We start from the raw sequence: 27,825 nt of genomic DNA, 5'->3' as shown, positions 1-27,825 counted from the left end.
CCTTTTATATTGCTTTCATAAAGCATTTAATAAATATCGGTCATTTAGCTTAGATTTAGTTCACGTTGTGTAAAAAAAGTTAAAACAAAAAGCAAAAAAGTAAAAAATAGGAGAGAAAAAAAATCCAATGGGGATGCCCCGCCCCCTCCGTGGGGTTGCCATGGCGAACCTCGACGACGTCACAATGGAAGGAACGCTGTCTATAAGTAGAGGAGCCTTTGCCGCGGCTGCTCGCAAGCTCAGATGTGTGCTCGGGAGGAGCAAAAATAAATAAACAAAACAAAAACTTCGACAAAAAATAAAAGCTTATAACATTAGCGAGCACATCTAGTACTTTTTTGTTTTATTTTAATTATTTTATTTGTACATATTCTAAGGGTGGAGTTAATTATCTCCAATTTTACTTGAACTAGGAAACAACTATTTCCACATTTTGGCAACCATGGGAAGAGGAGTAAGTATGAATTTTGTATTCCTTCAATGACCGTCTCTTTTTTATTTAATTTTGAGTTCAATGCAAGACGTGTAGCTTGTTCATTCAAACAAGTGGTTCGCTAAATTGATTTTGTGGAGTTTTATTTTTTTTACGCGAAGGAGGTTCACGTGTTGAAAACGAGGCACACTGCTCTTAAAAAAGAAGCACACTTTTCGGCACTTCCGTGTTTCGGCTCCTTAACTACTCAGGAAACCGTTTTTTTTTTTAACTCGGGAGGTTTTTCTTTTTTTGTGTGGTTAAAAACGGCCCAAAGGTCGCTCATAAACTATCCCGTAACACAAAACAGGGCTTTTCGGTAAAGTTTTCCTACGACTGATGACGTAGCAAAGTTTATCATATTAAAACTAAGCAAGAAAATTAGGAGGAAAAAAAATAACGGGACCGACATTTTCTTGTACTTTTCGTTGAATTTCGAGCCAAATAGTGGATTTGGGGTTTAGGGATATGCCTCAAGTGAGGTCAAACACAAAGAAAACGCGTTTAAAGGCTACAAGTTTTGCTTAATTTTTGTGATTTTTAAACATTTAGCTAGTATATTTCAAGGGGTAACGGTTCGTCTGTGGGAGGGGCTTATTTGTAGTCCATCCCATTTGTCTCTTCTGGGACTTTTAGGTGCTTTGGGAAAAAATCATCACATCTGATCCTCTCTTTTTGTGTTTTTGAAGCCGTCAAACTAAAAAAAAATAGTGACTGGAGTATTTTTTTAACTTTGGGGAACATAAAAGATCCGATTTTTTTGTAATTTTGCATCAATAATATAGTGACTTGTAGTAGTTTTCATTCTTTTAATGTACATTGCCCCATGCTGAATTTGTGTTTTATGTTGAAATCCTTTCCCAATAGTTTTATTTAGCTTAAAGTTGAGTTATTTTACCTTCACTTTATGTTGTTGTCAGTCTTTTGCCCCATTTATTTAGCTCCCATTTAGCTGAAACTGCACACTTTTAGGGGCAAAACATCAATCGTAGCCACACCCTGCCATTCTGTGCAGCGAAGACCCATTACCAATTCAGCCGGAGAGTGATGGGGAAGGAGGTTTGGAGGGGGGAGAAAGATGGATCTGGCGGGAGATGCGTCTCATTCATCCTCTTCTCACTTCCACAGCTCTCAAATTATGAGCCTGAAAATCTCTCGGCTTCTTGGCCGCTGTGCTCTTCTTTTTTTCTCCCCCTTGCTCTTCCTCCTGTATGCGATAAAAGCCCTCTGCCCTGCCCCCATCCAACCTCCCTCTTCTTCCCCACTGTGCCCCCCCCCCACGCTCTCTCTCCTCCGTTACTGGCAAATATGGAAGAAGTCGTCTCCACCACAGATCCTTCCTGGTGTGAGGAGAGGAAGGATGAGAACTTGTTTAGTTGTAATTGAGAAGAACTTGGCGCAAAGGTATGAAAGGCTTGCTGTGAAGATTTACCTCCCCCTCTCCCCCCCCACACACGCTCCACCTCCCTGCCCCTGTATGTTTCACACGTGCAAATATGAGATTACACATTCGCTGCCCTTTTGGTGCTTTTCTTGCGTGATAAAAAAACACAAAAGCGAGTAAGCTGAGATGGAGCCTCTAGGGGTGTATTTCTTTCAAGGTGGGGGAGGGAGGGCGGCGGCGAGCGCAGAGGCACCAGTTGCCGCATTGCCCCCATTGAACAACTTAGCTGCAGCCATTTCTGCGTCGTTATTAGAAACAAAGCAAAAACTTGTTTTGGGGGATTTATAACGGTATATACACTTTTTGGACGCATTTCTTGATCGTTTCTCTATATTTGTTTAAAATTGACAGGAAGAATTGCAGTGATGAGATTCGAGACAAATTAGGGCATAGTGACATAACCCCACCCCAACACCCCATCACTTCTCTCTGGTTTTCGAGGCTGCAGTACGGCGAGGAGCTCTCCGCAAACTTAATATTTCATAATCTTACAGAGTTTTGGGCTTTTGTTATTGGAATCTCTTGAATGTAACAAATTGAAAACAGAATTTTGTTGTCAACTTTTTTCAGGATTGGTGTCTGAATGTTAGTGAATTTGAGCATTATTTTCCTATGATAGTTCTTGATTCAGACCATGCTTTCCTTGTTTTATTTCCTCACATCTGTTGGAATTTCAAGAGATTCATATGATCTACTTTTATTTTTCATTTTCAGAGAAAAAATTTTGTTCAATCATTCATCTTTCAAACCTGTTTTGTTCCTTCACGGGACTGCCGGAGCCTATCCTGGCCACTTGTGGGCGAAGGCAGGGGACATTCTGGCCATGTCGCCAGTCTGTCGCAATTTAGAGTAACCAATTCACCTATGAAACATGTTTTTGGACGGTGATTCCCTCCAAACATTGCAGCTGTCAATTTTCAAGGAAGTCTTTTAGGTTTTACTGCATTAAAATAATCAAAGTCGGAAGATTTAAGCTATCCAATGATTGCCTTTCACTTTGTTTACAATATTTAAGTTTGTTTTCCCCCTCTCTCAATATTGATCCCTTTGTCTAGAACAGTTTGATCTCAAACTTTCCATTCACAGTCTTACAGCAGTTGTTAAAAATCTCTTGATCATTGGTGCAGACCAAACAAGCAAACTCTAACTTTCTTGAAAACCAGCGTTTTTATCTTTGCTTGCAAGCAAATCCTAGTGTGATTCAGTACAGTGTGAATGCAAACGTTCTGTTTGTCCATTGAAAGTGATGATCCTCCTATGTTTTTGGTGTGACTGAAGAGCGGATCTTATTCAAACTTTATTTCCTTGTTAGTCAGAACTTATCTTGGGCTGTACCACCTTTAATTGGGGGGGGGGGGGGGGGGTTGTCACTGTGTAGTATTTCCAGATGGCTTGTTCCATTAACCCTTTAACATCGTAAAGCTTGCCGGTGAAATAGAAATAACACACCCTCCTTGACGTGCTCTAACTTTTTGGCCATTTATATGATCAACGGGACAAAAATAGCTGCTTTACATTGGTTCCGTGAGCATTTCACTACTGTAAAGTGGTGCACATCAGCGCAAGACTGCTATTTTATACTCTAGAATCTGCTTGAATTGCGTTGAGTAAACAGTTGAAGACTTAGGGTAGTCAAAAAAATGTAAACATTAGAGTTGAAGTTCCGGTTAAAGTAAACCAAACCAAGTAAAAAAGAATCTCAGGTTCATTTGAAAAAAACAACTTCAATTTTTGGTGAGTTTATGCAAATTCTTTCTTATCGAGACATTTAGTTGTCTCATAAAATATAGAACATAAAACCTAAACCTAGTGTATGGTGACCAAATGCTGGCATCCCTTTCAGTTAGTTTTAATCTCAGCCGAAGGGGCACCAAGCCGCACCTTCACATCCATTCATTACAGTCTGTCTCCCCCCTTTGTGCTCCCAGTACCTGTTTCCCTTTCTAAGGATTTAACATTCTTTCCGCTCGGCAGTCATTGCGTGTTAACGGGGACTTTTGTCACACTCTGCCCCTTGTCTCTTTCAGAACACAGTGTACTCCCTCCTTTCTATTTTTTTTCCATCTGCAGTCCTGCCGCCTAACGCTCAACTGCTGTCTTGCTTCTATCTGTTATATCTCTAGCTATCTTCTCTTTTTTTTCTTCTTCCTTCCTTGATTTCTCGGTTTTCCTTTCCCCTCCTTTCTCTGCTTTTCACTTGCCAGGTCTCTCTGACACTGGCAAAGCAACTTGAACAGTTTTTGTTTAACCCACCACCACCACCTCGGTGTCGCTCAGCAAAGTCGGCAATTTTCAAACAACAGCACTTCCTGTGGCTTCATCTGTACCACGAGGAGCTCGAAAAGTTTCCATGTTTGAAGCCCGGAACTCTGAATCAGTCATTTTGAACATGAAGAACCGCAGAATGAAAGTTGAGGATGTTTGAATACACACGGGAGCAACTGCTTGCCCCCCCCCTCCTCCTCCTTTTTTTTTTTTCTTTTCACAAAAAGGAAATGATGCAAGAATCAACTTTAGTCATGAGTTTGAAGAAAAGACCAAAAAAGCATAAACAGCTAATTGGAAATCATGTCGTGGTATTAAATGAAACATAAACCTGGCTTATAACTCTCAAGGATGCGCTATTGACCAAATAACATCAACGAAAGCCATCATGTTTATTGAATTGTGCAAAATAATTTGAAAGTAATAGAGTTAAACCCAAAGGAATAGGTGCAATTAGCCTGTAAAACATAGATTTTAAAGCCTACTCCCATGAAAATTATGTTTTTTAACGCATTCTTGTGGCATTTGTGGCAAATATACCTCAAAATTGCATGTCTGAATATTTCTTTATTAAAATCTTTGTGAATCAGGAGCAGCCGAAAAAAAATCCGCTTGAAGAAGAGCGTATTTGTGATGTCGACAATATGTTGGGCTGGCCAGAGGTTCCTTGCTCCCCTCCATTCTGATGCTTCCACTTTTAGACAACCGGATCCATGTACGTCTTTGCTTTCCTCATCTGAGCTGGCATCCGACCGAGAACTGTACGGCTGGATAGCTCTGAGATTTCCTTCTTTGGGAGATCTCAGCAATGGGGAGGGGAAGTGGGGGCGGGGTTGCTCTGTGCCAACAGTCAATTCAGAGGCGAAATTATAACTTCTGCTGTTCTGTAGAAATTATGTACAAGAAAACAACAAATTCTTTAAAATTTTGGCTAAAAACGGCATAGTTATAATTAAGACCACTCGGAACGCTTTTATCATTAGATTGAAAGAGATTGGAGTGGGATTTTGGCCGAATCCGATTTCTTCCCATACCCCTGCAGTTTCTCCCTATCCCTCCGATTGTCCGATTGTAGGGCTATTTGGTAGGGATAGGGGTGTCTGAAATAGTTTTTTTAAAGTGCATTGTGCTGTGCCGCAGAGGATAAGCGCATTTCTTCACGCGAGGTATGCTCTGAAGCACAGAAGTTTACATGTAGGTAATGAGTTTTTAAAGTTATAAAACCAATTTTGTAATGCATTTTCTGAGCGCTGGCTGCTACGCACTAATATGGATGACCAGCGACTTTCGATGACGTCATTGAGTGAGATTGACATCCAAATTAGAAGACAGTTTTTCCATAACTCTGCGTTTGGAGGGCTAGGGGAAGAATAATGCAGATCAGTTTTTGTCCTATCACAAAGTCTCTATCTTTTCCTTATTTGAACTATTTACTAAAATGGTTTTATTTTAATATATTTTAAAAAGAGTAGAATTTTGAATACAAGTTTACAATTGTGTCCGTCTTTTAGGTGTTCAAAGCTAAAAGACATAAGTCTTATTTTTTTTTTAAGATTTTAGTGGTACAAAATAAACTAACCCACACTACTTAAGTTATTAATCCACCATTTGGATGAAAAAACAATAACTTGCTTTTAAAATAAGACATCTCACCACCTTTGAGACAGGCAAAGATCAGAAGATGTTTTATCAGGGTTTTTCCCGTCCAACACCCAACTAGTGTTCCAACAAAAAAGCCATTGAATTGTTCGCTTTTGTTCTGCTTGGAAAAAGTGGAAGTTGGGAAGGACGTGAAAGGAGTAACAAACGCTGCAAATGGCACACTTAACTTCAGATGGAAAGAGGTGGCTGAAGGGAATCAAAAGAATGGATGGAGAGTAGGCTAGGGGACATGGGGGGGAAGAGGAGGAGGGGTTTGGACATGTGACTGTGCCAATTCACATAGCTAAAGAGGTGTGGCAGGAGTTGCTGATGGCAACCAAAGTGAGTCCCAGGGGCTGGCTGTGTGTGTGTGGGCACAGTTGAATGAGCAGCTTGTGTTTCTGGCTAAAGATCCTTGGCACCGGGAAGGACCCGTCACACGAAAAAAAGTGCGTTCGCTTTAAAAAATGCAAGTGCTTGACTGGTCACTTCCTTTAGAGTGTTTTTACTGTTTAGGTTTTTTTTCCCAGGCAGGACAGAAAGGAAAGAGGCCACAGAGATCCTTTCACGTCAGATGTTCTTGTTCATTCACAATATTTTTGATCTCCCCCTGAAAGGATTTCACGAAAATCTTGGTTGAGCTCACTGATTGTTCTTTTAAGGGGTGCTCCCCTTCATCCTGATTAAAAACAACAATCATTGACGTCACTAAATTGCAGATTTTAGGGCGTAATCTCTATAAGAACATCACAAGACTCGTAAACCTACCCATTCAGTTGCCTTTCAGACTGATTGGCTCTTTTGGCCAACAAACGCCTGTAAACAAGAGATATTTCAGCTTATGGTTTGATGTAACAATCCCACAAATCTCCATAAAGACCAAAACAAGAACGGAGAGTTTCTGCTTCATGAACTAACCCACATGCCTGTGGTCTTAGCAGTCACATGAAAAGACTTCAGTCTTTAATTTATGAAAATTTATGAAGGTAGTACAAAGAACCATTGTTAGTTTTACAGTAGAGTTCTTTGGTTTCTGTTCCTTTGCTTTTTCTGTTCACTTTCGATTTGTTTTAGGTCAGATAAGCAAATACTTAAAAAAAATATTTGAATTTCTGCCAAGCCAGACCAAAAAAAGGGTTGGAAAATGTAACTCTTGGCCTCCTAAGAAATGTATACAAATTGTTCCTAATCGACTTTCCAAAAATAATGCAAAATAATACATGAAACCAGCTGTTAGCATTGTGCTAAACAGAGGAATTGTTGTCGTTGACACCTCCAAACAACCAAGAGGGTCCTGGCTGTAGATAACACCATGGCGCCCAGACATTATTCACCAGAACCAGAGGTCGGTAACTGGAAATTCATGTCCCATCTCCCCCTCCCCATTTCGGTTGAAAAATACTTGTTTTTTTGTTTTGTTGAAGGAATGTAAACATTGGACCTAAAGTTACTGTGTAACAGTTTAACTAATCTGAACACTTTTATTAACATCCTTTTTGAAAGGGATAAAACGATTACTCTTTTTGCCCCGTTTTAAGATCATGTAAAGATATTTAAGATCAGTAAAACGTTTATTCACATCAAGGTGCTACAATTCTGAAATCTTGTGGAATTTCCGTTTCCGGATAATGATATCTGGGCCCCAGGATGTCTACAACCAGGTCCCCATCGAAATAACTGGTATCTCCACTATTCTGTTTCTTCTGCTGAAAATATCAAAACTAATACTGGGCAATTTTTGCAGCAGCTCCAATTAGACTGGTATCTGCAGATGTTAATGTGGGAGCCACTGTTTAGTAAGTTTAAGTTGGATCTGCTCTGTAATTTCACATTTTCTCTGCTTACTAAGTCTAAGCTTTCCATTTTGATTTATTCTTATTGTAAATAAAACAATTTGGGATTCATATTCAGTTGCAAACTGGATTTTTGGACTTCAAGATAATTAAGTTATTGTTGACTTTTAATATTTTTCACGTCCAAAAACACAAAAGAAACACTTGGAATCAAATCAAGATAAATCTTTGTAGCCTTTGTAAAACTGTAGAAAGTTCCCTTTTTTTGTCACCAACACTATTTGTGTGTTATTATCTCGAAGCCAGATGGCCCCTGGGGGGGGTCCACAGGCAAAGATCAGGCCACGTAGACCCAAAACAAGCTGAGTGTTTTCCCAGCTTAGCCGACCAGGGAGCTGAGCAATAACAACATGTGCTAGGAATCGCACTCTGCTGTGGGAAACGTTACAAGTTGCAAGGCGATTGAGAAACATTTTTATTTAACATATTTCCATGACTGCGTGCAGGATATTGCCTTCTGAGTAAACAGACTTTTGCAGCGCACAGGTTGCATTCAGTCTCATTAGTAGTCTCTCGGTGTCCCTTCCTCCCCCCTAACTGGCTAACACCTCTGATCCTTGTAGACTGTTAAATTATTGATGAATCTTAACTACTAGTCGATGTTTTCTTCTTGTGTTACAGTCTTGTGTTACCTACCAGAAACTCGCATAGGTTTTCAGGTTCTATGTGCCTTTGCAATCTTGGTTTTTTTTTTTTTACCAGTGGACCCTCCAAGTCTTCCAAGATGATGGCTAAGAACACATGCCAACAGCAGGGAGGATTGATAACATTTTCCTAACAATAGTCATGATGATTAAACACAGGGATTCTTTGATTCAATAGCTCACATCCAAGCTCCAAACGCTGAATTGTTTGGAGTTTGGTTTACAGTGATGGTCCCTCGTTGTCGCTCCTGAATTAAAACGAAAAAGAAAAAAAAAAGACATTTTTCTGGCTATAGAATGAGTATTTTCTGTTCTGATACAACTGATGTCATGATCTACCAGTTATGCTAAACACCAGTGCCATTCATATAGATTTTGTTATAGGATGGTGACTTTATTTTTTACTTCCATCTCTTGTTCTTCTACTATCAAGGCCAACTTTTATTTCAGCATGCCGTGTTTCATTCTGGTTAAGTTTTTATCATTTGGGTGTTTAGGTTCCATTGACTGGTAATGATGATTTACCTTCCTAAAAGGGTATGACGTATCTAAAATGAATTAAAATAAAAAATTGACAAAATTTCAATAGTTGTTTACCGTAAATTCCGGACTATAGGGCGCACCTGATTATAAGCCACACCCATTACATTTTTAAAGGATAAACCATTTTGTACATACATAAGCCACACCTGTCTATAAGCTGCATGTGCCCACATTGAAACATGTGTTGTAGAATAAGGATGTGTATGTGCTGAAACCGCGCGTGTGTGTAAGAAAGAGGAGGGAGAGCGCATGCAGCGCAAGAGGGAGTGAAAGCCCTCAGCGTAAGTGTATTGGGGGTGCGCGTTCATGTTTGATAGACAGAGTGAAGGAGAACTGTAATAAAAGAAGGTTTCCCCCAGAAGAGCTGTGAATGATTCTTTATTAACCCACTCTGGAGGCTCTGAGGGTCCAAACGGGGAAGTGAACCCCGAAGAGAGGATCTCCCCTGCATTTTCCGACCACCGTCAGAAAGAAAAAAAGTCATTGCAGGAAAGGTTGAACACATGATATATTTACAAAGAAAGATGGTACACAGAAAGAGTTTTCAAAGCTTTAATAATATACCTGAGCTTTTCTTTCCAAACAGTGCCTGTGGCACGGCAGCGATATGGTAGGAAGAGCACTAACAGGGCTGGTTAAAAAAACATACCGGTAAAAGTCACTGAGAGCTTTCTTCATCTTCCTCCTGTGCACTGAAACCATGGAAGTCTTCCTCCTCAGTGTCTGATTGAATTAGCGTCAGATAGTCTTTGCTACACACTCTCGGTGTCTCCTTCATTGTAGTTGTCAGGGTCACTCTCATCCTGAGCTTGCGCTGTCCTCTCCGTCACGCAGCAGACCGGCTTTTCCAAACCCGTTGGTGATGGTGGATTTTTTCACACTGCTTTTAACGACTGCTTTTAACTTGAAAGCTGCGTAATATGCATTTCTTCTTGCATTTTCCATGATGAGGCTCTGTTCATGCTATTCATTCACAAAGCGGGAGTTTACATTAAACTTGCGTCTTCCTCGACATATTCCTCTACGTATTCCCCCTGTCTCACTCTTACCCTTTCTGCTCGAGCGCCCCTAGTGGTCATTGGAAAAATGCATTAAAAACGAGAAAAACAAGCATATATTAACCGCATCATTGAATAAGCCGCAGGGTTGAACGCGTGTGACAAAAGTAGCGTCTTGTAATCCGGAAATTACGATAATTTTCTGAATCGGAATCAGAATTACTTTATTGATCCCACACGTGGGAAATGTGTTCGTTACCATAGCCAATGACAGCATTGTAAACATAAGAGAGAGAAAAAATAAGGATAATATAAAAATAAAAGAACAAAAAAATTTAACATAAAAGTAAACAATAAGGTGTTAGAATTTAAAAAGCTATTTAAAGACGGTTCAGGTAAAAAAATGTGCAAAAGAGAAAAAAAAGATAAAAAGTGCAAAGGTTATCTTTTGCATTGTGAGTTATTGTACAGGGTTATTGTATTTGGTAGGAATTTTGCCCAGTATAACAATTTTAAAACTTATAGTAAAATAATCAAATAATCACAAAGGTCTTGGCTTTGGAGCTTGAATGGTTGCTTAATGGACTGGACTGGTTTCAGGTCGATTCGCTTTTTAAACAAGTTTGCTTTGGAAACCAAGGGCATTCCATCAAGGGCCACTTCTAGAAGTCGTAGATTAGTAGGGGTATAAAGTCTACAAACTGCTACAGAAAAAGGAATTGCAACACATTTCTGTACTGAGGATTTCACAAAATCTCTGACAGATTCTGTCAGAGAATTCCCATTGTAAATCTAGACCTGAAAATAAAAAGCCGAAAGTTTCTGCTTTAATTTTTACCTTTTACCCTCAGTCGTTTCATTCTGAACATTATGATATATTTATGGCGTTTCTGCTCTATTCCCGTGTTCCTCCACGTAGCTGATAGCTTGCAGTTTAAACTGTGCTTCATAATCGTGTCTCTTTGCATTTCGAGGGTTTCCAAAACGATTTTATTCTGCATTATGCACATATCTGCACCTTTGTACTATGGGGGGTATCTTCTTTCACGTCCTCACCCCTCTCCGTACCGTTCTCATGTTGTTCTCTCCTAGGTCCTCTTTACCGAAGTCGCACAACAACATTAGAGCAGCTCTGTACATTTCGGCGAAAATGTAAGACTTTCACCTTATGGTTGTGAAAGTACTGTATATAGAAAATATGATAAAAGGCAGAGAGCTGCATGCAGCTCAAGAGCCACATCCCCCCCCACCCACCCCGCTGCCTCGCCGATAAGACATGCAAATTTCGGCCAATCAGATCAACCAGAGAAGTTACTGCCCCCAAGTGACAAACACACCCCTGAATACCGCTCCCCAAGTGACAAAAACGCCGCCTTAACACTGAGCGTAGTTCCTGGTGAGGGCGCAAAGAGGAACTGACCGTGCGGGATCCACGCTCGGTTAGAACTACGCCTGCGAGGTTGTAAGGTTCACCCACTCAGTTCCTGAATACGCCCGCCCAGTAGTTTTTACGGCAGAGATGAAACGCCATACATATTGTGCTTAGTTTGTGTCCCCTCCCTCCCCTTCCTCAAGTATGTCCAAAAAAATAAGTGCGCAGTGACCATCTATTTCCAGATTCAGATGAACTATGCATGGGACTTTCCAATTTCTGTACTAAGATTTCGCTGAATATGTGACTTTTCGGGTCAGAAAGCGAAGATGCTTGACAAAGAGTTTACAGCCTTTTGTGCATCAGAACATCAAGGTACTTTCCTTGTCACCATGGTCACCAGATATAGTTGGCACCAAAAACGATCTAGTGGAATCGAAACGATCGATAAAGGCACTCCACTTCACTAAGATTGCCTTCATTCAGACAGGTTGGTTCAAATTGGCAGGGTGTCTGGTTTGCTTTCACCCCCTTTGTTCTTGTAAGCGAACCAAAGACTAAAGCAAACTCAACTGCCTGAAATAATCAAGTAGCACTTCTTTGGAAAATGAAATTGCTCGCTCAAGATGGAGAAAAAGCGAAGAAGAAATGAGGAGAGTTATGCTAACCTTCTGGTTCCAACAGAGTTCTTGTACCTCCCCACCAGGCAGTTTGGATTTGGTTTATTTCAAGCAACCAAACTGCTTGAGCGAAGCTATATAAACCACCCCATTATGCTTGAGCGAAGCTATATAAACCACCCCATTATGCTTTACTTGACATTTTTCTAACATAATTGTCATCATCTGGTTCTTAATTTCTAATCAGTCATCTATACAGTGGTCTTTTAATCATGATGATGCCCCTTTTAGGCAAAAATCCAAAAACCTCTGTTGTTTTCTATACATAGTTTCTGCAGAATGGCAGGCATTCATAAGAAATTCATCTTTGAGTTGTAAGTAGAACTACTCAAGGGGAGCAACCCCATCCTGTCCCTTAAGGTCCATGATGTGTATGCAGATCATAGAGAGGTCTGCCCAGTGCCTCAGAAATAATGAGGTTTATGACATTTAATGTTTGCGCTACCAGTATAAAGTTGCAAAGTCCACCTGAAGGATGTTCATATCCTCTTATCAGGAGGGGCAATGCTGGCCATCTGCTGCTGTATTTTCATTCCACTCATTATATCATCTGATAGAAGACAGATGCTACATACTTAATGGTTCAACAATCTGTTTCAACTCCTGCCTTGATGCCAATTCTTCCATTTATCTCTGGAACAATCGAGAGTTTTTTTTTTTTTTTTTTACATTTTTTATCTGTTCTGGCTTTCACAAGTCTTGAAAGCACGAGCTTTGTCGCTCTGTGCCTCAGCGACCACTGATAACGCGATGGGAGGCATCTGTAGATGACAGAGGGGCGATGGGGACAGAAGAGAGGCCCGTCTGATGGCGTGATAGGAGGGTGTCAAGTATGAGGCGACACGCAAACAAACTAAAGCGTGATCTGCCAAACAACTGGACTCTAAGAGGATTTTTGTGCTGCAGCTGGAACAAAGTGTCGCTTTCCTGTGAATAGAAAAAAGGAAACTTTCTGACACTTGGAAAGCTAAATGTTTGTGTTTTAGTTTGCAGAAAAAAAATCCTGCAGGAAAAAGTTTCCCTGTTAAGCACAGAGTGTAACTTTAGTGGAAAGTTGGACTGAAACAGATGGAAAAATGATGTATAAAAAGGTGCTTGACCCCCCCACAGAGCTGTTTATGTTTCCTTATTTTCCACGGAGACATAATGCCGTAACAGATGGTAGCAGTGTTCATAAAACTACAATCCGGGACTTGGCTTGTCCCACAGGCCTCTTGATAAGAGTTTAAGTGAATTTGATGAGCAGGGAAGCGGTTGTTTTTCTCTGGATGTTTGTTTAAGTTAACTTAAGTTTATCTACGTGACAGGGAATCACCTTGTTTACACTTTTAGACTCTGATATATCGGATTTTGTGAGCGGTGACACTCGTGAGATTATTGCAGAGAACAGAAATGACGCGTTGGATCAATATTAATGCCACAAACATGAGCAGATTTCAATTCTACTGGGTTATTGATTTTTTTTGTTTTTTATCACTCAAATGTTCCTAGGACTAATTGTTTTGTTTTTTTAAAGTATGTTATTTTAAAGATCTTTTGAACTTCTTCGTAGTAACTTTGAGGGAAAGATAGAAATAAAACAATTAACAAAATCACTTTAAGGGGTTCTAAAAATATTCAATTTAAGCACCTCTAATATATTTTCTTTGTGTGTCTGATTTTACATTTTTTTAATTGTCCAAATATAAATTTGGAGCAGCAGCAAATACAGGAGCCTCATTTTTATGACCCACTCTAATAAAAATAGTTTTTTGGTGTTTTTTTAACATGTTTTTGTGGCATTTTTCGGATGATGGAGGACATTTATTAAGCATAAAATTGTATCAGCCAATACTGATCACTAATTGCGATATATATTTTTTTTATTCAAAGAGTTGTGAATTAAGAGCAGATGAAAAGATGCCGTTTAAAAAGAAGAGCTCATTTGTGATGTAGAAATGCTCCGACCCATTCTGATGGATTCACTTGTAGACTACTAGATCCACGTGCATCTTTGGTTTCATCTGGCTCCTAACTGTACGCTTGGATAACTTTAATATTGCTCGCTATTTTTCCGATTTTTAGTATTATTATTTTTAATATATTATTTAATTTTTAAATGGAAATTTGTGTCTTTAGTTGCACCGATAATGTTGTGTGGTAGCTGTTAAGGACTGTAAGATGACATGTAAACGGAGAGCTCTCAGTAATGGGGAGGGTAGAACAACACAGGCTTTTAAATTTAGGCTAATAATGAGAATCGCTTTTAAAGGCCCACTGGAAACTCTTTAAAAGTGGTGATCAAAGTGGGTCTTTTGTACAAAAACAAGTGTGATGTGTTAATAAAATAAAATCCCTTCCCAATGAACAAACGGCAATAAAAGAAGAGGTCAAATCGTTCATATTTAGGTCAGTTCCTGTGCCTTTTCTATAAGCTAAAGATGAAAGTCCCAACTTTGAGTTGTACAGATTATTGTTTATCACCAGATCTGCCAGCTGTTGCACATCTGAAGCAAAGCAGCAGGAGATCAGAGCGGCATGTTCAGATTGACGTTCCTTGGATTATCGGACAATAGTGCAGAATGTTTGACGGCAGCTGAGTTATTTGTCCTAATATCTATAATCATACCATAAGTATTGTTATGTCATCCTGCTCCTACTGGAAAAGTACTGCCCGATGCTCCACTAGACATAAAAAAAAAAATCCCTTCCTAAAGCTTTACTGATGCCTTATGGTGGTTGACATAGAGGAACTTCATTTCTCCTGTAATCAAAAGAATAAATGAGGTTCTGTTTTTCCTCCAGGATGGACGAGAGCAGTATGAGCTGGCTGCTACCACGGAGCAGGGCAGCAAGAAGAAGACAAAGGGGGAGAAGAAAAAGAAGGATATGGATGAACTCAAAAAGGAAGTGGATATGGTGAGTTTCCTGAAAGAACCCTTTGGGTTTTTGTCTTTCGGTCTGTTTCAGGCTGTTGTAGAGAAACACCAAAAATGACAGATTTTATGGTACAGAAATGCTTGTTCCCGCCCCTTTTACCTTTTATCAGACTCGGAACATTTCTGTTATTGTTGCGGCTCCTTCCTTATGAGAGCCGGTTATTGGGGGAAATGAAAGGTCAGCGGACAGTGGGCTGTAAATGTCACTGGCTTTTGGTGTGTTGGCCGTACGCACGCACACGTGTCCCACCCCTGAGCTCTGGACTGATGCCACCTGTTCTGTGTCCTTGCAGGAAGATCACAAGCTGACCCTGGATGAGCTCAGTCGCAAATACGAAACAGACCTCAGCAATGTGAGTGAAGAGACTCTCGTCCTTGTGGTTTTTTTTTGTTTTGTTTTGTTTTTCCCCCCCTGCACCTGTAGTTTAGCCTGTGATCTATAAAAAGAGTGTTTGTGACATAGCGTCACCATTTATCAAGATCAAATATCAGCTGCACTCTGACTGATGTTTGCTATTAACCTTGGTCTTTCCTCTTCTGTCAGGTGACCAGAGGAGTGGGGCTTCACAAAAATAGCTATTTGTTTTCAAAAAAGAGAAAAGTACGGATAAACTGTACTTTTCATATTCAAATAACAATGAAAGCAGGTTAGTTTACCAGTTTACCACAAAGACCTGAATGTAAAAAAAAAAAGACTGGTTATTTTGACCAAAAGAGTGACTAACAGCTGTTTATTTCTCCATAGAAGTCTATGGGATTGTGGCTTCTTGAAGCCAGCAGGTACTTCCTGTTTGGGCTGTGCGGGGGGGGGGGGTCACTCAGTCCATTTCTCAAAACTATGAAGTCCACTTGAGTGTGTAAGTCGGGTTGGTTGAAAGAAATTTTTCATCTTTCAGTTGTAAATTTAGGTTATTTTACATTGAAGTGAATTGGTACTGACTGACTGTCAAGTGGTAACTTGGTAAACTCCAACTGGCTTTTTTTGCTTTTGTTTTTGACTGCGCTTCAATCCCGAAGTGAAACAATTGCAATTCATTTGCTGCTGTAATTTTATTGACCTCGAAAAACCTTTCCCAAAATTTCAATAAGTAAACAAACTTTATTATCTAATTTCTGCCTCAAATGTCTAGATATTTGTACTCTAGATACTCTATTATATGCTACAACTCTCAATTTTCAGGTGCTTGGATTTGAGACACATTGATTAAAACATTCAAAGTTAAAGCAATAATTTTTTTTAGATAGTATGAATAATATAATGGTTTTTAAATGTCAACTTCTGAAATCTAACCTGACTTAAACAGACCATCATAAATTCAGTCGGTAGCTTTTTTTTTTTTTTTTAAATAAAGGTTTTCACAGCAGTGGATGTTCGTCGTCCTTTTAAAAACAGTCGCTGCAAATTCTATCTCAAGCTCCACGGCGTCCTCTCTCCTCATGCAAATGTTCCTGGTCATGCAGGAAAGATCAAGAAGAATGGTTAATCAGCACCTCTAATTGGGGTCTCTAAGCTCTGCACGCGCACGCCTCCTGAATCATTTATAAGCTGCAGAAGCCAATCTGCTCTGTTTTTTTCTGAAAATTATTTTTATTGTTTCTTCTCTTTTCTTTTTGACCACGTACTGATGAAGGAAGCAGCCCTGCTTTGTCTGTTGATGCTGCGTTGCTTGGCGACCGGCAGCCATCGCGGTTCCCCTCCGGACTTCCATATGTACAAACAGTGATGATGAAACTCGGGAGCGGAGCAACTGTCAACACCTTAACTATCTGACGATCGCTGCTTTCTCCTTTAGGGTTTGACCGGCGCCAGATCTGCTGAGATTCTGGCTCGCGATGGGCCCAACGCCCTCACGCCTCCTCCCACCACACCGGAATGGGTTAAATTCTGCAAGCAGGTAACGCCAACCGTCAATGTGGCGCTCGATAAGCAGCATTCATCCCTAAAAAAATTTTTTTTTTAAATAATAAGAAACACTAAAAAGAACTTGTCTTCCTGCTAGATGTTTGGCGGTTTCTCCATGTTGCTTTGGACCGGCGCCGTCCTCTGTTTTCTGGCTTACGGCATTCAGGCTGCAATGGAGGAGGAGCCAGCAAACGATAATGTAAACACAAGGGAGTCTTTGCCTCCATGAGGAGCTCAAGACCCCACGCTTCAGTCTAATTGCTCTTCTCTGCTTTTCAGTTGTATCTCGGCGTCGTTCTGTCTGCTGTTGTCATTATCACTGGATGCTTCTCCTACTACCAAGAGGCCAAGAGCTCCAAAATCATGGACTCCTTCAAAAACCTGGTCCCACAGGTGCCCTTCAGCTGTTTTGTTTTCCTTCACTCCCTCCACCTCTGAATGTAGTTTGCTTCTGCAGCACTAAGGAGCTAAAAGAGCAGACGCCATGTCAAACCTTTTCCCCTTTTGTCTCATGAAAGTGTCTCTCATCTCGTAGCAAGCTCTGGTCGTCCGCGATGGCGAGAAGAAGAGCATCAACGCTGAGGAAGTGGTGGTCGGCGATCTGGTGGAGGTGAAGGGCGGAGACAGAATCCCCGCAGATCTGCGAATCATTTCCGCCAACGGCTGCAAGGTAAAGCGCCTGAAAAGGGACGACTTTTCCTGAAACGTTGATGTGACACTCAGTGGCTCAAACGCTAAGTCACTTAAGTCATTTTCCTGAAAAAACAGACATTGGAAAAGTCATTTTATCATAAAGCATTTTTCACACACAAAAAGACAGAAATGAGCAAAAACGGTAAAAGAGTTGCTGTTGAGGCTAATGCCTAAATAACTCATCTCTTTATTCAATGATTCGGCTTTTCATGTCGCCCTCGCGGCGATGTGCAATCCATTAAAAAACAAAGTGTTGCGTGATGCACAAAGCCGCTTTTTGCCACCACAAAATCAGCGGATTTGCGTTGATCGTGTAATCCCCCCTCACCATTGTAGAGGGTTGCATATCAGCACACGGCTGCTTTTCTCTGCTTCAGAATTATATTGAAGAGTTATGGTAGTGGAAAGAATGGAAACACTGGAGCTAAATCTCCAATGTGAAATGGGTTGATGTCCATCTTGTGTGTGAAATCGATTCCTTAGTCTAGCGTCAGGCACGGCTCGCCAGTGTGGCAGCAACGCCTTCTGGGTGTTACAGCACCATGTTGTCAGGGTTTTAAATACCTGATCTTTGCTGAACAATTCATGTTGCATCAACCAATCAGAAACTTAGCTGAACTAAACTTCTGATGTGATCAGTGGGTGGAGTCCAATCTGATCGTACTCCTCCTGAACTTTATTTTTTTCTTATTATTAGACATTATTAAATAGGTCTTCCAATTTGAATTTTTTTTTTTGGGACAGCAAGTCATCAAAGTGGGTCACAGAGAGACGGGTGTAGCGCCGTCATTCATACGCAGCTCCTGCAGCAGATGGTGAACCTCACCGTACTGGGAGAGTCTCTGAATGATTTCATGAACCCAGATATGCAGACATTATTGGGTGATGAGATGTACACACTCGATGCTTCCATTTAGCGATGAGGCCAAATACTTTTGACGGTAGCTCCTCCCACACTTGTCTGGAGTTTATGAGGCCAATTTTGGAAAAGCATCAAACAGTGAATTTAACGTTGGAGTCTCGTTAGACGTGAACAAAGCATTAGACCCGTATTTTCTCTCAATTTGTTTTAGCGCCTGTTGGTGTGACGTTATAATTTACCGTTGATATTGCTGAACATACGACTACTACCGTCTTCTTCCATATTTTATTTGCTGTGATGCTGTTGTAAGACCCTACTGAACCATTTTTACTGTAAATTTCTGGGGGGCTGATAGGCTGCCCTGTGGGCCGCCTCAGACATCCGCTGATGTAGGCCTTCCATGTTTTTGCCCCCCTCCCCCTTGCCTAAATTCCAGTTTTTCCTTTCACTTGTTTCCTTTACTGAATAGAATGACTAGTTCTGATGATAGAACACACCAAGATGGACATTTACATCACCTCTATCCTTTTTTAGGGAACTTTGCCATCTATTTAACTATTTTTAGTGCTCTTTGTTAGCACATGCAGCCGTATATCTTCTTTCACGCTTTCCATTTATTGAAGTCGGTGTGTTTTATCCCAGGTGGACAACTCCTCTCTGACTGGTGAATCTGAGCCTCAGACTCGCACTCCGGACTTCTCTAACGAAAACCCGCTGGAGACCAGGAACATCGCTTTCTTCTCCACCAACTGTGTTGAAGGTACTAATCCTAGAAGCATAAAGCCGGTAGGGAGGTAGGGAAGTAGGGCAGGATATCTAAAGGCGTTCCTCAATGCAGGAACCGCCCGCGGGATTGTGATCAGCACCGGAGACCGTACCGTCATGGGTCGCATCGCCACGCTGGCCTCCGGACTGGAAGTGGGTCGAACCCCCATCTCCATTGAGATCGAGCACTTCATCCACATCATCACCGGCGTGGCCGTATTCCTCGGTGTGTCCTTCTTCATCCTCTCCCTCATCCTTGGATACACCTGGCTGGAAGCCGTCATCTTCCTCATTGGTATCATCGTCGCCAACGTGCCGGAAGGTCTTCTAGCTACAGTGACCGTAAGTCCGCGCTTCTGTCAGCTTCCAAAACCTCCTCAGCAGAGATGTGACTAATGAAACTCCACTCCTCAGGTGTGTCTGACCCTGACCGCCAAGCGAATGGCCAAGAAGAATTGCTTGGTGAAGAACCTGGAAGCGGTGGAGACCCTCGGCTCCACCTCCACCATCTGCTCTGACAAGACCGGCACCCTGACCCAGAACAGGATGACCGTGGCGCACATGTGGTTCGACAACCAGATCCACGAGGCCGACACCACCGAGAACCAGAGCGGCACCACCTTCGACCGGAGCTCAGCCACCTGGACCGCTCTGGCTAGAATCGCCGGACTCTGTAACCGAGCCGTCTTCCTGGCAGAACAGAGCAACATTCCCATATTGAAGGTAGATGTCCTATTTTTCTAAAAGCGTCTTCTTATAGGATGGCCGTTTATTTTGGCAAAATGTGAAATTTGGCAATTTTTACATTTACGTAGAATATAGGACAGAAAGCTCATTTAAGTGATCTTAACAAAATTTCACACACATGCCACCTGCACCCAAAGCGGAAATTTTGTTGACCTTTGACCTTGGGAAGAGGCCGCCATATTGAGTTTTTTTTCCCTCTTCTTCAGAATCATCGTTAAATTTAAACTCCTGAAAGTTTTAATCCGCTGAACAAAACGATATTTCAATTTGAACACATAGAGGGGGGCGTGGTCAACTCAAAACCTCCGTTACCAAGGAAATCCAAAAATGTACTATTGCTGATTCTTCTAAAAATGACATCGATCTGTTCGTCACCCCCAGACGACCAAAACATAAAATGGTTGCTATGGAGATAAAACCCAACAGAAGAAAAAAAAAGTGTAGTTTTTTTTTAACGTATTTGTCACATGCAATTTGTAAAAGTAACGATCATGACGCCCAAATTGAATGAATAATTCTGTGGGAGGGAGCCGGAGTGCCTGTAGAAACCCACGCCTGCATGGAGATAACAGGCAAAATCCACAGAGAAAGGTCCCAGCTGTGAGGCAGGGGTTGCTAACCACTGCGCCACCGTGCAGCCCAAAACCAGATGTCAAAAAAGTTCAATATAACACCGGATTTCTACCTCAAAATGGGTGATTTGGTTCTATTATTCCCCCTGTAGCTAAATACTTGCATTTGCATTAGTCAAGCCTCCCCCAAGGTCCAGCCTCTGGCTTCCACCCTGTTGTACTCACAAACACATGCATGCACACATGCACACTTAGTGTGTTAATCACCTATAAGCCTGTAGCAGCCATTATAATTAGCCGTTCTTCTTCTCTTTGGTCACCATTGTGACTGTGCGGATAGAACACATGGCATTTATGGAAAAATGTCAGTCTCTTTTTGCTGGTGAATACGAGTTATTTCATTAAATCCAGGTGGTGATGGTGAAGGACGGTCCTTTCACTGCACAAAGTGCGTTCTTCCTTTTGTCTGTTGATGAAAGTGCTTTTCTACTCGCTTTTTGTCAGAGAGATGTGGCCGGCGACGCGTCGGAGTCCGCTCTGCTGAAGTGCATCGAGCTTTGCTGCGGCTCGGTCCAGGAAATGAGAGACAGAAGCCCCAAAATCGCAGAGATCCCGTTCAACTCCACCAACAAATACCAGGTAGGATCTCCACACGGCGCCCAAAAAGGGTTTAAATGTCATGTTATCTCAAGAAAAATCCACTACTCTTTTAGAAAAGGTTATGGAAGAATAACCTGATAAGTGGAATCAATCTTTTCGTGACCTTTTTATGATATTAAACTTTAGGGAACTGTTAAAAATAAACTTGAATTAACTGGTTTCTTCTAGTTTTACAAAAACATTTTCCAGTTATTGCATTAGAAAATGTAGTTTGGAGCTTTTTTAGCAGAAAAGAGAACTCACGTAGGAGTTTGAAAATAAGAAAAATCTAATTGCAAACCCCCATGCCAGCAGTTCTATAATTACCGGCTTAACGGACATGAGAGGGAACCGAAAAAAGACGAGAATTGATTGGAGTGATGGCCGTTGGAGCCAAATTAAATTGTCAAGTAGATTGTGAGTTGCTGCTGATGACTAATGGAAACGATGTTTAAACTCTGAATGTTAAATCAGATTTGAATACTTCAAGATCAGCCTGTGGGCTGTTAACCACAGACTGTATCCCAAACTCACAGTGCAAAACATCAAAAAACACCTTCATTTTAAGGAATACTTGAGTGATGGCAGACTACTCGTGTTAAGTAAAGCAAACATATCTTAGAGGATCTATCTAAGCTTTAAAATGGCAATCGTGAGATAAACGGATGACTTTGTGTTTGCAGCTTTCCATTCATAAGAACTCGGCGTCTGATTCCGAGTCCAAGCATCTTTTGGTGATGAAGGGAGCCCCAGAGAGGATTTTGGACCGCTGCTCCACCATCATGATGCAGGGCAAAGAGCAGCCTCTGGACGACGAGATGAAGGACGCGTTCCAAAACGCCTACTTGGAGCTGGGAGGTCTGGGGGAAAGAGTGCTGGGTAAGGATGGATGGCGACCGGGAATTCAATGACCTGAGATTAACCACCGATTCCATGAGCGCTTTCTTCTGGCGTCCTTTTAGGTTTCTGCCACTTCAACCTGCCCGATGAGCAGTTCCCAGAGGGCTTTGCTTTTGACACTGAGGAGGTGAACTTCCCCACGGAGAACCTGTGCTTCATTGGCCTCATGTCCATGATTGACCCTCCTCGTGCCGCTGTACCAGACGCCGTGGGCAAATGCAGGAGCGCTGGAATCAAGGTGGGCTTAAAATGTGGCTTCGAGGCTCCCATTGACGGTATAGGAGAAGTGGACTGAGTGACTGTGGTGTCGCCCAGAGGAAACCAAGTCAACTCAGCTGCCTTTTCTTCACGAAAAGATGGAGGTCGCCATGTTGGAACCGGACAATATCAACAGGCAGCCATTGGTGTTGAGTCAGTCTGGGTCAGCGTTTCTATGGCAACCCCTCTCACCAGTCAAAGTGAGCTTGTTGGGAGGCCACACCCCTACCTTGAACGTTTGACGTTTTGATTGAGCCATCCGATTGGTCAGTTTATAACTTGAATAATATGGGAATGAAATAAAAAATTGGGATTGGCGAGAACATACATGTCAAAAAGGTAGAGGGGCACAATGGTTCTTCTGTCTGTTCCTGTCTGGAACGCATGGGGGGAGGGGTCACTCGGTCCAGTTCTCATATAGAATCAATGGAGGCTCCTCAATGCGAATGTTAGAATTAAAAAAAAAATAATTGTTTTTTGACTAATTCCTCTTCTTCTAGGTAATCATGGTTACAGGTGATCATCCAATCACAGCAAAGGCCATTGCTAAGGGCGTGGGCATCATCTCTGAGGGCAACGAAACCGTTGAAGACATTGCTGCACGCCTGAACATCCCAATCAATGAAGTAAATCCAAGGTAGGCTTGTTTTTAGCACCAAAGCAAGGAAAACTGCTAGTTCAATAGTTCTAAAATCATGTTTGGAGCTCTTCAGGGTAGTATGCTAGGCCCCATTTAATTGTTAAATGTTTTTTTTGTTTGTTTTTTCTCAACTAGAGATGCAAAGGCCTGTGTAGTGCACGGGGGGGACTTGAAGGACCTGGCCCCCGAGCAGCTGGACGACATTTTGAAATACCACACCGAGATTGTTTTCGCCCGGACCTCCCCCCAACAAAAACTGATCATCGTGGAAGGCTGTCAGAGACAGGTAGACTCCCACACCTCTAGCTATATGACACTTTCTTCATTCCATATTTCGTCTTTATCTGTTTAAAAAGGGTTCAACCACTCCTACATTCAAAATAGCTGGAGAACTTTTTTTTACTCTTGGAAATAACAATAAACTCAATTGAAAGGATAGTTTAAACAAACCAAATCCACTTAAGTTCTGGAGCAGCGCAAGACGCTGGGCAATCCATCATCCAGCTAAAGCTCTGGAGAAGGTCGGCCATCTAATTGACATTATATATTCTGTAGTCCTCGCTTATTTCCTGGAGGAGGAGTTGGCATTGATGACTGGCCTCAATTCATTTTATGAGCCCAGTAAGTTAAATCCAATAGAGTTTCTGCCTACATGGACTGGTGTGAGCTCCAGGACAACTTGAGCGGAGTCTTAGATTTCATACGTCGCTCCTTTTTCTTGGACTGCTGTTTCTGTAGATCCTTAGCCAGCAATATGAGTCCTTTATTTTGCTGATGTTCAATTTTTGGCTGTTTTTCTAAACAGAAAACTGCCTTACACAGTTTTTATTTCTATTTTTTTCTCTCTGCAGGGAGCCATTGTGGCGGTGACAGGTGACGGTGTAAACGACTCTCCCGCCCTAAAGAAAGCCGACATCGGCGTTGCCATGGGGATCGCCGGATCTGACGTCTCCAAGCAAGCCGCCGACATGATCCTGCTGGACGACAACTTTGCTTCTATCGTCACCGGAGTGGAAGAAGGTAGTTGATCGAATACCTGGCTGACCCCCAGGTCTTGTTTATGAAAAATGTTTTGAACCTGGAAAGCTAAATGTCTTGATGTCGTCATCAGGTCGTCTGATCTTTGACAACTTGAAGAAATCCATCGCTTACACTCTGACCAGTAACATCCCGGAGATCACCCCCTTCCTCCTCTTCATCATCGCCAACATCCCTCTGCCTCTGGGAACCGTCACCATCCTCTGCATCGATCTGGGAACTGACATGGTAAGCAAAGAAAGCAATTAGGCTAAAGCATGACATTCATAGACGATCACAGTCAAAATGAGAGGTTTAAAAAAGGCTTTTGTACAATATTAGAAACCATCCTCAATGTTTACAGCAAAAGAAATGCATTTTTGAAATAGACCCACTTTGATCATCAGTTGATCTATTTTCAAAGCGTTCCCAGTGGTCTTTTCATCACGATTCTGGTTTTTGTAAGCCAAAATAAAGATGTCGTTTCTGCAGAGCAGCAGTAGATCGTTAGAAATTCACATTTGTGTTGTGGGCGGGACCGTTGTCGCAGAGAAACCCTGTTCCCCTCCGATCGCCTTTCCCCTTCCCGTTACTGAGAGCTCTCTGTTTACGCGCTCTCCTGGTAGCTTACAGCCCCCTCACACCCTCAATCTAACATTACCGGTGCACAATATCAGGGCTGTACAGTTTTAGAGCCAGATGCCAGCTCGGAAGAAGAGAACGAAGACGTAATGCAAGTCATCGGGATGGAGCGGAGAGCTTGTGGCTCGCCGTTGTAGGTCCTCCATGACATCTACATTTTATTCTTTCATCTGCTCCGGATTCACAATGGTTGAGCCTAATTTAATTTATAAATGAAGAAAATACCACAAGAACATGTTAGAAACACCAAAAACACCCATTTTTATTGGAATTGGGTCTTTAAAAAAAAAAATTCTTATCTATGTATTTTGTTTTGCTGAGTCATTCTCCTGTGACTGCTTGTTTCTTTCTGGTATATTATAACATTTTTATCAAGGCTGTAGAGCCGATCCGGTTTGAATCACTCTCTCCTGTAGTAGAACTGATTAAGACTTTCTGAGTTGTTTTACTTCACCCCCTCACTAAAAAGTGGCTTTGACTATGCAGAGGATCCCTTTGGATCTTCTGAATGGCTTCAATTCTGACATTCAGCAGCTTAATTTAATTCTACATCAATAGATTTTCCCAGTATTGTTACTTTGATGTGAGCAAAGTTGTGTCACAGAAACTTGGATTTTTAAAAAACTTGATAAAAAACAAAGATTGCTTAAAAATCTGAACATTTTTATTTGAAAATTTCCTTTATATTACTGAGAATCTTTTTTTTTTTTTTTAAGTGTGTTTGGCAACATATACGGAAGCAGAAGATGGTTTTGAATGGCAGAAATCTTGGAATGTTCCAAAATGCTGCATCCTTTCTGTTGGTCAGAGCACAGTTTAAATGTGATTCCTCCAGGTTCCAGCCATCTCCCTGGCCTATGAAGCAGCCGAGAGCGACATCATGAAGAGGCAGCCCCGAAACCCCAAAACGGACAAACTGGTGAACGAGAGGCTCATCAGCATCGCTTACGGACAAATCGGTGAGCGGAAGGAAAGGGATGAGAGATAAAACAAGGAGGGTGACATGATCTAGAAAATGAATGATGAAGAACTGGAAAGTTTGGTGTGTTATGCGCTTCCTGGATGGTTGGATCTTTTTATTTGCTTTTTTAGAGTAGCCAGAACAAATTGGACCCTTTTAACCTCTACATAAGAGATTTCTTTCATACGTTTTGTTCAGCGCAACACTTACAGTATTGTGTAAGCTAGAACATCATAGTTCAGGTTGTAGTTTTAGTTCAGAATTTTATTTATTTTTTATTTTTTTGCTAACAAATAACCTAACCTTGTTTTTTTGGGGGGTTTTTTTCCCCAGGAATGATCCAAGCTCTGGCTGGATTCTTCACCTATTTTGTCATTTTGGCTGAAAACGGCTTCCTGCCCTCCACCCTGGTTGGCATTCGAGTTTTTTGGGATAACAAATACATCAACGACCTGGAGGACAGCTATGGACAGCAGTGGGTCAGTCCTCTAGAATGAAGAAAAGTCCCTTTTTTGTTGTTGTTGTTGGGTTTCATTGCTGCCATTAACTGAACGAGCGCCAAAATAACGAAGCGAGTGTATTCAGAAACTGAGCGAGGGAACCTTAAAACTGCACAAGCGCAGTCCTAACCGAGCGACCCCCGCATTTTACAACTGCAATCCATTTGTTAGCCACATGCTAACACACACGCTTCCTGTACTTTGCCTGTGTTAGCTTAGTTTACATGTACATTTACCTAATAAAGTGATTTTCACATGAGAAAAACTTACAGCGCAAACAAACCCGCTGCACTTTCTTACCTTGTTCTCTGCCGTTCGTTACGTTTAAATCTGCGTTACATCTGCAGTTTTTTTCTTTTTGTTTTTCTATTAAAGTCTCTAAAAAAAAAAAAAAGGAAAGCACCGCCCCGCTGCCTCGCAATTGACGTGCATTTCGGCCAATCGGATTCAACCAGAAAGGTTCCCGCCCCCATGTGACAAACACACCCCTGAACACTGCACACAAACTGAGCGAGCGCCTGCAACCGAGCAGTCGTAAAATGCAGGGTCGCTCGGCTAGCATTGTGCTTGCGCGGCTGTGATGTTCGCTTCTTCGGTTTCTGATCATTCCTTCTCAAAAACGGAATGTCCGCTTCATGATAACATGTTCATTTTGATACATTTGTAACTGAAAGCATTTCATACATTTTTATTTATGCATCGAATGATGCGGTTATATGGGACAATTCAAATGTACTGTTAGATTAAAGTCGTTGGCGTAAAAGTGTGACGTAGTTACAACAGTTGCTCATTTGGGGGCAGTATTTCCCGAAACAAACTCAAACTGTTCTTTTTTATCTTGGTTTGAATTCAACCAAAGTTCACTTGCAAGTAAACACTCAGTACTCACTTTTAGTTAAATCAGGGTTGGCTTATAAAAGTCTGAATTGTTTTGTTTTGTTTGTTTTTTGCAGACGTACGAGCAGAGAAAGATCGTAGAGTTCACCTGTCACACGGCCTTCTTCGCCAGCATCGTCATTGTCCAGTGGGCCGATCTGATCATCTGCAAAACCAGGAGGAACTCCGTCTTCCAGCAGGGCATGAAGTGAGTTTTTCCGTCTCGTTGGGATGAAATCTGGTTTTAGCGGGGGACGGCTAAATCACTTCTTTTTTTTCTTCCTTAGGAACAAGATCCTGATCTTTGGGCTGTTTGAGGAGACCGCCCTGGCCGCCTTCCTCTCCTATTGTCCAGGCATGGACGTGGCTCTCAGGATGTACCCTCTGAAGTGAGCCCAAACCAAACCAGCCCTGCATCCCAGCACCGCAACGTTTACCCAGATCTCATCTCCCCGCGTTTTTGTTTCTTTTTCCAGGCCCAACTGGTGGTTCTGCGCCTTCCCATACTCCCTGCTCATCTTCATCTATGATGAAATCCGTAAACTGATCCTCAGACGCAGCCCAGGAGGTGAGCCCAGCACTTTTTTTTTCCTCATTCAACTGTCCGAGTCTGTGTGAGAATTCTGACCCCTTTGCCTTTCGTTCTAGGCTGGGTGGAACGCGAGACCTACTATTAACGACCCGTCAGCCTGCCAGTCCAATCAGCTCGCATCTTCTCCTCCACTCCCACATTTGCATGAAAATTGTCTTGCAGCTCGGAGTAAAAAATGTTAACCTCTGTGAAAATAAATTGGAACGTGTTTTTTATATTAGGGAATGCTTGATACTACTATTAGACAAATACTGAGATGGAACGTGCTGATGATGATGATGATAGATGGTAATGCTAATAATGACATGAACACTGAACATTGACATGACTATGCGTGCCTTGTTTCTGAAACAGGACCAATTTTATACATGTTTTTAACAATTATGAACGTTCAATAAAAATGCGCTCGAGTCAGGTCCCACAAGTGA

General features: G+C 41.7%; 1 protein-coding gene across 1 annotated transcript; it reads left to right on the top strand.

Moving 5' to 3' along the window:
• The first annotated feature begins 229 nt into the window (after window positions 1-229).
• LOC101156309 (sodium/potassium-transporting ATPase subunit alpha-1) lies at window positions 230-27,825 on the top strand. Its single transcript, XM_004066525.4, has 23 exons — window positions 230-454; window positions 14,697-14,810; window positions 15,124-15,183; window positions 16,624-16,725; window positions 16,831-16,932; window positions 17,013-17,126; window positions 17,269-17,403; window positions 18,931-19,048; window positions 19,127-19,395; window positions 19,468-19,776; window positions 20,877-21,011; window positions 21,695-21,890; window positions 21,974-22,149; window positions 22,670-22,806; window positions 22,945-23,095; window positions 23,661-23,829; window positions 23,921-24,075; window positions 25,304-25,427; window positions 25,763-25,908; window positions 26,883-27,013; window positions 27,093-27,194; window positions 27,282-27,373; window positions 27,454-27,825. Exons 1-23 carry the CDS (start codon window positions 443-445, stop codon window positions 27,480-27,482), a joined length of 3,078 nt encoding a protein of 1,025 aa, XP_004066573.1. The 5' UTR covers window positions 230-442; the 3' UTR covers window positions 27,483-27,825.

Source organism: Oryzias latipes, chromosome 2 (assembly GCF_002234675.1).
Source record: "Oryzias latipes chromosome 2, ASM223467v1".
NCBI lineage: Eukaryota > Metazoa > Chordata > Actinopteri > Beloniformes > Adrianichthyidae > Oryzias > Oryzias latipes.
Note: the sequence above shows the minus strand (reverse complement) of the source record. Positions and strands in the feature narration are given on the sequence as shown.